The 10967-nt window shown below is 34.7% G+C and overlaps 1 protein-coding gene across 1 annotated transcript in view; it reads right to left on the bottom strand.

Annotated features, from left to right (window-relative positions):
- Positions 1 to 420: 420 nt before the first annotated feature.
- SPOCK3 (SPARC (osteonectin), cwcv and kazal like domains proteoglycan 3) overlaps positions 421 to 10967 on the bottom strand; it is a 100887-nt gene continuing 90340 nt past the window's right edge. Inside the window, exons 7-9 of the mRNA XM_005415560.2 lie at positions 4773 to 4835; positions 3476 to 3613; positions 421 to 2473 (exon numbers count right to left, since the gene is read on the bottom strand). Coding sequence (XP_005415617.1) covers positions 2304 to 2473; positions 3476 to 3613; positions 4773 to 4835 — 371 coding nt within the window. The 3' untranslated portion in view covers positions 421 to 2303. The remainder of the gene's footprint in view (positions 2474 to 3475; positions 3614 to 4772; positions 4836 to 10967) is intronic.

Raw genomic sequence — 10967 nt, 5'->3', positions numbered from 1 at the left:
ATTTAACTACCTTGACTTCTGAATTTATGCTAAGTAGCTTTAATAGGGACAAAAATGCATCTATACTCCTCTTTCAATTCAGTGGGGAATTTTCAGGGAAGAAAGAATTTAAATTTCTTTCAGGCTCTTCTGCATAACAGTTGTTTTCAGAAAGGTCTTCATACTGTAATCCCGTTAGACAAAACACATTATGAATTCTCTTTAACTCTAGTATCACAAGTTTTAATGAAATGCATTTTCAGTTTGTCATCTAATAACCACTTGTCACATGCAAAAAAGTTCCCCACGACAGTACTTACTGCATCAGCCAATAACGACAACACTTTTTCTTTAGCTTCTTTATTTAAAATCAGTTAATATATCAGTGAATTTCAGTCATAAGAAACTGTTCTTTGACAAAATCCCACTATCAGAATGGTAAACTCTTAACTGTCTTTATTTAAGAAAATAATACAACTATGCCCCACAAATTATGACCAAGCTTGAGAAGAAGTCTCTCTCTCTTTCTTTACTATGAAATGAAGACAATGTCATAAAAGTACATCACAAAGCTATAGAAAAATAAGGAAATGACAGAAAATCAGAAGCTCCCTATGTGTTTTGCCCTATTCAAATATTTTAATTGAAAATAAAACATCAGCGGCTTTATTCAAATAAATACATATTTTAATAGGTAAAATGTATCTGAAACATGAATTCTTCCTGATTCTAAATTTCAGACTATGTAAAAAGTCAAAATGATGGGCTATACTTGCCAAAGGTTGGATACAAGAGTTTTTATTTTTCAAACTATACAGAAACAGTAAAAAAGAAAATGCATTATACTTTTCAATATTACATAAGATAAACATTAGATTTAGTATTTACCGTGTAGAAATAAATTCAAATAAGAATCTGATTTTCCTTTTATTAATGATGGGAAATCAGTGACTTATTTTTAAATTATACAACCTGCAGTAATACATGATACAGGTCATGTCAATTTTATTGTGGGCAGAAAGAAACAGATAGGATATGAATGAAGATGGCGGAGTCCCAAAATGTCTACACAATTAATTAACATGCTAACATAAATACAGTGATTAAAGTAATTTTCTCTACAGTCAAATCTTAAGTGCTACTCTACACAATAAGTATAATCTAGACCACATGGTAATTACATAATAATAGGAAAAAAAATTAAAATAATCCATTTTTCTTCATTCCAGCAGCAGTACCTATACTGGTATTAATTTGGTAATTGGGTGTGCTTAGCTATTGCCTAACATCCTATACTGGTATGCATGCTAAAACCTCTCTAGTTCTATTTTGCAAGGCACCTTTACAATACGTTCTATAAGTTTCTGCACTAGTAACAGAAAACAACATGAATCAAGATAAAGAGCAAAACTATTTCCCGAAATAAGAAAATAAAAAGCATCATTATACATTTATTAAAAACTACCTTGGGGTAAGTGACAATACTCTGAAATACAGTAATGTATAAAGGTAATAAACTTTAAGCAAATCTTTTTTTCCCAATGTAAATATTTTATGCTAGTCTGATTAGAGAGAAATACAGAGAAAGACAAAGGGTGAAGCAATGATTAAGTAAATAATGATAAAGCTTATATGACCTTGACATGAAACCAAAAAAAGGAAGGACAAGAAAATTTTAGAATTACAGAACTGGTGCTTGTCCATGCTACTGCTTTTGAAAAATCCTTTCAATAATCTAGCCATTTCCTAATAAAAAACATAACTACAAATGCAAAGGAGGACTTTGCTACAGTTTTCCCTCCTGATTTTTCTCCATACCTTTGGTTAATTAAAGGCTGGTTGAGATGCTACTTGTGCACCAATGTTTTTCTACTGCGATACATTTCTGCTTCATTAAATGGACATTTGCAGGGCCTAAAACACTGACGGAACTGAAGGTAAGTCACAGTATGCATTCTCAGGAGGACATGCACAGTTCCAAGTAAGGGCAAATATTTTTTCAGCAGAATTTTGAAGAGACTGGTTGGCTTTCTAGAGTGTTTTGCACATATATATATTTTCAGTAGCACATAACATTTTTTTCTTCAGGCTAGAATTCCAATGTGTTTTCTTCAGCGCAACAGAATTTAAAAACTCAAAAGCACATGATATAATTATTCTTATTTAAACAAAAAAAGTCTATGACTCCAGCTGCAATGTTTGAAATAATCATACAAAATATACATATTTGTTAGAACCCTTTTGATCTTGGAGAGCAAAGGGATTTTATGAAATATCATCTTGTGAAATTTAGAAAGGTACAACATAGGGACCTCCTAATATTATCAAATATATCCATCATGATCATCGTCATCATCATCATCATCCCCTTCATCTTCATCATCATCTTCAATTTCATCTTCATCATTCATTATTTCATCTTCATCATCTTCATCATCTATCCATTCATGGAAATCACCAGAGGCAAAATCACCTGAAGTCTCTAAATCGATAGCTAAAAAGGTATGATAGTTATAGAAAAAGACTCACAAGATACACTATATATTTATAGTATATTTTACATAATCATACAAAAGGCACATCAGAATGTCTACTTTCAGGACAACTAGAGAGTGTTACATAAAAATAAAATATAAATAATATGAAATTCTTTGTCCTAAAAATCCACCTCAATATTGAATTAATTTCTCAGTGTTAACAAAAGGAGACAGATGTTATGGATTTGTAGAACTGTAAAGAGTGCTAGGAACAATTAAAAAGATTTAAGTCCAACTTACAGATGGCAATAAGGACCACTGATAATATACCCTGACTATTGTTCACTTCTTACATATCATCTTGAATTATACCAAACTGTCCATTTATCTAGAAATGATCCTGGATAAGATGGACAATAGGCTTGAGCTTGTACCTCAAGTACTGTGTACAATTTACTCTCTGCTTCAAGCTATGTTCTTTTGTTGGAGAAGAAGTGAAAAGGAGTCATAAATGACTTTTTTTTAAAAGAAAAAGGAAAAACACTTTTTTTTTCATCTTTTATATCTGGGACATCAAATAAAGGTGACATGGGAATTCTTGGAAGAAGCTGCACAATGCTGTAGGGAAGGGAAAAATAAGGGAAGATTTAGTGTGCTAAAAACTTTTGGCAATTCCCTCAAATATAAACTGAAAAAAATATCAAATCGAATTCACTTGCATGCTGATTACTCAAAGGAATTTCATGAAACATTATGGGACTTATCTAATGCTGCTCTAGAAAATTAATTTGTCCTGGGTTTATATGCACTATGCCATGCATGTGTAAGGGGTCTATTAATAGTTGACACAGTGACAGGAGTTCCAAAAATTAACGCAATAACAAATTATAATTTTTCGGGTTTTGTATCAAATTCTGTGTAGTTGGGTCCCACACTTCTTACTGAAGAAATTTAACCTAGCTGGCAATCAAAGGGAATAGCACATCTAAACCAAACACCACAGAAGGTTCTTGACTTACCACATTCTGCTGCGCCATTTGTTCTGGATCCTGACACCTCATTGCCGTATCTGTCCACACACCAGCACTGCCCTAGGCTTCCATGGCACTGACTTGGCTTGTAGTACCCATCCTCATCACAGAAGGGGATGTACTGCCCTGAAAAATAGATAGATATAGATAGATATGTTGAATAAGTATATTAAAGCCCATGTCTTGGCCAATGTAACAACTATAGCAGAAAGCAACTGGCTTTTCCTGCTTCAGCATTTCAGACTCTGTAGTGACTGCTTTAGCAGTACTACATTCAGCTGACTCAAAGTGACTGAATGGATCAAATGTGAGAGGGAAAATATCACATATCAGTCTTGGACTGATTTCAAGACATAAAGGGAACGATCTTCCTTTAAATTTTTTGTTGATCCTGTGATACATTTTCTTACCCCCCAGATATCTCAGTCCAGATTTCCACTGTATTCTGGTGAAAAGGCTCAAATGTAGGACCTGTTCCTGACTGGGAAGTTCTATATCTGTGGAGTACAAACAAGTCTGGATAGTAAGGGCCAGACTTCGTGACTAACATACTATCTACTACAAGGAGTTATTTGTGTTTAATATGTATTTTACAAACCACCACACACAAATATTTAGTTATTCACCACAGAAGACAAATGCACCAGAACACACCACAAAAAATACCCTGTAAAAAATTAATAGCAAATTTGCATTTATATGTACAAGAGGGGCTTATTTTGTGAGACAGTGACTTGCCTACAGCTGAATAATCCACTGTTTACCACTTGGACCAAGTGGAAACCACAATGAACAAAATATTAATATGAAAGTATTTGAAGTGTATAGTTCTTGTTAGAAACCATTCTTATGAGAAATACAGTTTTGACTGCTTCAGGCCAAGCCTTTTATTTTACACAGCTTTCACACAGTGGCTAGTGGTAAATGAAGACTTTACACTTCAGAAATATTGAATCAGTATAAACTGATTCACAACAAAGATTTAAACTACTTACAGAATATTACAGTTAAAGGATCAGAAGAAATGCTACTTTAGGAGTACCTTATGCTGTCCCCTCTGTACTGTAAAAATGTACCTTCTATCAGGGTAATAAAACAAAAGTAAGAGCTTTTGGTAGGTAACGTGATAAAACCAAGTTTAATAGCTCTCAAAAATTTCATAAATTTTGCTGCTGAGATTTACTGTGGTCCATCTTCATTGGATTAATATTGATTTTGTGTTGCTCTTTAACTAGGGTTATTTATGTAAGTAATAAAACCTTCAAAAGAATGATCTATGGCTCACCTAGGAGCTTCTTTCCTCCTTGCTGCTTCTGAATGTTACTGAGTTCTGTCTGGCAAGGTGGGTCTAAAAGGATATAAAAAATGTTAAACAGGTTACACAGTATCTAGGACAGAAAGCTCACGACAAGGTTTTCACAGTTTGCTGCGTTGTAAGGTCACTCCAACTACTGAACTTTTGAAACAAACACATCTGAAATAAAAAATTACCTTGGTACAGCTTCAGAATTATGAATCTGCACACCACCATGGATTTGTGCAGAACACCACTTATAGTTAACTCATCTCCAAGTGAGCATCAAGTCACTAGTCTGGAGGATCGAGGAGTGCTAGACCAAAATAGTAACTCTATCACACCCTACTTTACTGGTCTATAAAAATCTCTGCAACTGCGAAGCTTGCCTCATGTATTAGCTAAAACCAGAACAGCTTTTTAATTTCCTCCCTTTTGTCCTTTTTAGAATTCATGTTCCAATTTTGTCTTTCACATACTACACTAAGAAAATAAAACCTTTTTCTTCACTGAAGTCTGCAAGATTCAGTGATTCTCTGGCACCAGTATAAGACTGGATCCCATAGGTACAAAGCCCCATGTGCAGCAAACTAACTTAAAAGTAGAGGCCAAACTTTAGATGGCTCTAAGAGGCAGAATATGTATTAAAATTCAGTTTTCCATTATTCAGGTACACCTGAATATTGGAAATACTGAATTCTACTTCTGAATAGTTTAATTTTTACTGTCCATAAAAGAAAGTCTCATTATGCGCCATGAATGGGAAGAAAATTAGATGTGAATGTGTTTACATCACTGTTCAGTAAGTGAAAGAATCAAAGACAGCAAAGCACTAATTAATCTCTGAACACTGGCACTGCATACCACATTAGACCATTATTGGCACCAGGCATTTCTCATTCTGAACCAGCAATAGAATTACTGAGTTTACTCACAGGTGTCTTTAGCTTACACCATTCCCAGACAAAATCTTACATTCCATGAATATTTAAATGCATTTTCCATTTTAGCAGGCTCTGATCATTTATAATACATCTTTGCCACATACTTAACTCAAGGATCCCTTTTTCTCCATGCAAATAGTAAAAGGTGTTTTAAAATGAGTAAGACTGGCCCAGCCCACTGATGCAGAGTGCATGTAAGACCAGAACTCAGTCCCTACCTAGGGCACTCTGCTGACAAAGGCCTAGATGAAGTGGGGATCAAAAATACAGTTCTGGTGAACACAGAGCCTCTTGGCTGGCACAACCTAGTTATTCCAACATACCCTTGCTACTATCTACGAGTGTAAATAAAAACTAGTATATAATAATAATCCCTTACTGGCAGCGGATGTTCATTTCTCTTGGTTTGACATTTTAAATAACCTTTATAGATGCAATACATTTAAAGAAGCTTATAAATGTTTCCAGTGGCCTCAGCTCTGGTGGGCCTGGCTTTTCACACTAAATCTGTAATGATTGTTTTTAGAGTGAAGGCCTTAAGGGTAGGCTCCACTTTCAAACACTGTCAACAGAAGTCTTAATGCCAGAAGGAATTTTTAGTTGTTGTCTTTCCAGACAATGAACCAATTTCTCCGTGTGCTCTTGAAAAATCATGGAGATTTGACATGACTGGGTGGGTATTGGATTTTAATAATTCAGTCTTTGACTACTTTATGAGGCTACAAGATGTTTTACTTTTTGCATTGTAGGAAGTACTTTGAAGATGATCATGCTCACAGCTTCCTTACCTATCAAAACTAAGGTTTCTGTCTTTCCCAATATTTGATGATTTAAAGTCTTAATGCTACAACATTCTGAGGACCGACTCTCTCTAAACTAAAGGTATTTTCTACTACCATTAATCTAATAAATGAGAGTAATTTATCATACAACTATTACAGGTTATAAGGATCTAGGAACAGGGCGGATTTGGCAGGGTTAGGTTAATGGTTGGGTAATGTCACAGAATGTTTCTATTCTATTCTATTCTCTCCTTTCCTACAAAAGATGGGAAATATGCCAACGAAGAAGAACTAGTCAAATAGGAAGAACACATGCATTTTTATCCATGAAAAATAATCCTAAATTAGAAACATAGATATGAATATATGAACACTAATGTGGAAATGTAAAAATTATGGATGATGCCTCAAGGAAAAAATCTTCTTTTATAGCTATAAATCTTTGGTGGCATAATTACAAAAAGGAATACCATTAACCAAGAGGTAACAAGGCAACATGAGGGAGTTACTTACCCAAAACTCTTCTCAGAAGTTAAGCCTTCAAGATTCACCCTTAAGCTTTGCTTCTCAGGGCAAAAGCAGCAAAAACTCTTAACAATACTAAATCACTCTGGTGCTTAAAACTGTCAAAGAAAATGGCAGGCTAGAAGTTCAACCAATCCCTTTTGGCTCACAGCACATTCTTTTTCTTCTCTTCCCAAACCATAATGCCTTTCTCTTTATTTGCAGGCTAGCTCCTAAGTTTGTAAAACTTTTTTTTAGATTTCTGAAATTATTTTTACAAAAAAGCAGTCACTGGACAACTCCTTCAGCCAAAGAGTTATTTTCAGGGAGGAAAAAAAATCCTTTACAAAAATCAGGGTTGTAGCTTCTCTTGAAATAGCAATGAATCTGACATCAGTCTGTCTGAAAATCTGAATACAAATAAGGTATCTAATCATCTTCATCCTTAATCTACTTTCACAGATGTGGCAGGAACTGTCCTTCTGATAACACCAGTGCATGGCTAGGAGTGAATCATGAACCACACAGCACCAGCCACTCACAGTTTGTCAGCGCTCAGAGCACTGCTGCACACCAGAGTATCCAACACTACTAATGCCAGCCCTTCAGACACCAATATCCAGTCATGTCAAGAAGAGCTTCAAGGCCAGCACAATCAAGCTTTGATTTACCAAAATAGCACATTAACAGATCAACTGGAGTCAAACTGGTAGGTTTGACCATTATTTTAAACAGATAGGTCTCAAGGAGCTATTACTCACAGAGTGAGCCTCCAGCTTTCAGAGGTTCTTCTTCTAACTCAAGAACAAAACAGTGATTTTTCACCAATCAAGTAGATAATATTTGGCAGAGCCCCTAAGTTCTGGATTATGGTCTACTGCAGATAAGGCTGCAGTGACATCTTGCCTGTACTTGGCATCAAGCATTATAATTGTTGGACATCCAAGGTTTGTACTTCAGGGATCTGAAACTTCAATACTACAGATCAAGAAGTCTGCCAGGGGATCTCATTTATGATCATCATCTATCTTGATAAAAGCATGTGACATTTTCATTTGTATAAATCTATAAATACATTTCAAGTCCTTGCAATCTTAAGACTGGCAAATACAAATAATAATTATCATTCTTCTATAAGAGGGACTGTTTTTAAAGTGGTGAAGATATCTTCCAGGTATGACAGACAGAAAAGCCCCTAAGAAAACACACCTAGAGAAGTGCTGGACTAATAAATCCATGCAGAGGCCTGTAGTAAAGAAATACTTTGCTGCTAAGCATTAAAACTCTCAGGAAAATTGGCTATTTTCCTACTCTGAATCAGTGATGTCACAAAACAAGGCTGCAGTAATCAATCAAGTATTGGCAGAAAAAATTCAGTCCATAAAAGGGCTACCATTGCAAAGGCCTCAGCATTTCAGTGTTTCAGTAAGCATTGAAATGTCATGTTAGCATTGAACAACTAAGGAAGTAAGTTCTGAAGATGAGTGCTGAAACATTTGCATGGATTGTTGAAACTAGAGGGCCACAGTGACCAAAGAATACAGAAAGACTTGCAAAGTGGACTGACACAGTGCGGATTTTGATGTACTGCAGAAATGCATTTTAATGCCTTGGATACACCTCAGAAATACTAAACTACATTTAAGGCAGAGTAAGGGCAAGAAAAAATGCAATAAGCATCACTGGACTGAACCTAAGTGTTTAACCATTAGCCAAGGTGAGACAACTACTACAGGAAGATCATCTTCTCCACAAGCAAGATCTGACCTCAGGATTCATAAAAAAGTTGCCTATCTTGACTAGAAGTTGTTAGCAATGTTCAGTAATAGGTCTAGTGTAGTGTAATCAAGCAGACAGAAAGAATGAAGAGGAGTTTCAAGTATTTGTCTAATGCTGACAGTCTTGCATGGTAAAACTAAGATCAAAGACCACAAGGGCTTCCCAGGTAATGACTCAAGCTAACATTATGTACTTTTAAAAAGCACAATGAAATTGCTATCCCAGTATGATACATATGGTTGACTAAATCTTGTATTCCCTTTAGAAGAATATTAATCAAGAAGAGTACTGTAAAACCACTGATCTGCCCAGAAAGCACTAAGCTCAATGAATACAGAGAACTGCTCTACATAGCTTGAAGCATTCTGTTAATATCAACTTATTTTAATAAACATCAGAAAGAAGCTGTTGAATTTCTCAGCTTTTCCATCTCCTTGCTATTAATAGCAAAGGCTTAGTTAAAGGCCTTATTTAGATCATTCCATCAAGTCAAACATAACCAGACATGAACATATTCCACAGTTGAGCATAACAATGCCAATTAGAGAATTCAATGGGTCACTAACACACTAGGTAAGCAGGGCTCAGACAGTTGTGCAATAGCTAATAATAAGACATGAAAAAAGAAGAATATAAGATTTTTTTCTTCTTACACCAAAAAATGGAGAATACAGATTTTGATGACTATTAATTTCAAAGGATGAAGTGCATGTTTAATGTGCAAGGGTTGCTGAAACTCAGATTTTACTTCATATACAATGTTTAGGAGACATCTTTTTACTATATACTCAAACACACTGTGGTATCAAAGACTATCTAATGTGTTAGAAATCAGCACCTTATCTCAACACCATTATCAAGACAGTGAGGAAATTGGTAAAAAGGGGAAGAACAGCTTGATAATGTTGGGTTCTGCAATGTGAAGAATCACTGTCACTGAAAGACAGATCTGTTGGGCTACCATTAATAAAATTCCCTAGTGTTTAGATCAGTCTTTACAATACCATCCTCAGGTTCTAACAGCACACTGAACAAATATTATGCAAAAAATGTGTTTATTACATAAGAAAATGCAAAACTACTTGAAACTGATCTGTGGAATGGTTTTCTTAATTTGGTTATGCCATTATATGAAATTGGTGGAAAAAACCTGGACCATAGTAGGTCACATGTAATTTTCTGTACTTCCTGTGGCAATAGGAAAGAATTATACTGCCCTCCAAAGACTAAGGGTACTCATATATTAAGCTGAAATTATTATGGTGGGTTTTTTACTTTTATTTTATAGACAAATGAATAAATGTTATGTTCTTTAAGAGCTACATTACTTCTGGGATGTGTTATCGTTAACTTGCTAGTGTTGGTAGCAGTACATACATGCTTGTAAAAAAAATCACCCCAAAGTTATTGTTCTACTATAAAACAAACAAGGTGTTTTGAAAGTTTAAGTGTTAACCTTTTAATAAGAAAGTTACCAAAGAAAAGATATCTGCTATTTACTGCTTATCTACAGAAGTACAGCTTTATTTGTACTTGGATTTACAGCTGGCAGATGTAGCATGATAAAAACCTTTATTTCCACAGAAATCAGAATGAAACCATAAATGTTGAATGCAAATGCGAATTTATCATGAGAGTTTTAAGGGTACAAGTGAGAATTAAAAACTGATACTAAAACTTTCAAAAAGGCTGAATTAGCTTAGCAAACTTTCCACCAAATCAGTTTTATCTTCTGTATCAGCAGTAGAAATTTGAACCCTAGTTTCTGTTTATCCTTTAGAAAAACTCCCTCATGTTAGTAAGAAAAATGCAGGGGTTATTCTGACCATTTGCAGACAATATTCAATGAGTCAATTCCTTGATACATTACAACTAGCTTGACTATATAATTTTCATGATGCTTCATCAATGTCTAAAATTGTTATATATTCATCAGGAAATTAATTCCTATAGCCTGTGTTTATTTGTCTAAGCAAAATCACATCAGAACATCAACAAGAGATTCAATTAGGCAATAAAAACCAACTGGTTTTAGATCTAAATGACTGGAAATAACTTTATCCATAATGTTCATTCAGCTATTTTATTAGGCTCACCAAACATTAAGATACCCTACATTAGTAATAAAAAAGTTTATTTTATAATGTAGGCAAAGTAGACTGGGAAAGAAATAATTT

Source organism: Geospiza fortis, unplaced genomic scaffold (assembly GCF_000277835.1).
Source record: "Geospiza fortis unplaced genomic scaffold, GeoFor_1.0 scaffold40, whole genome shotgun sequence".
Taxonomy (NCBI): domain Eukaryota; kingdom Metazoa; phylum Chordata; class Aves; order Passeriformes; family Thraupidae; genus Geospiza; species Geospiza fortis.
This window is presented reverse-complemented; position numbering and strand designations above follow the sequence as displayed.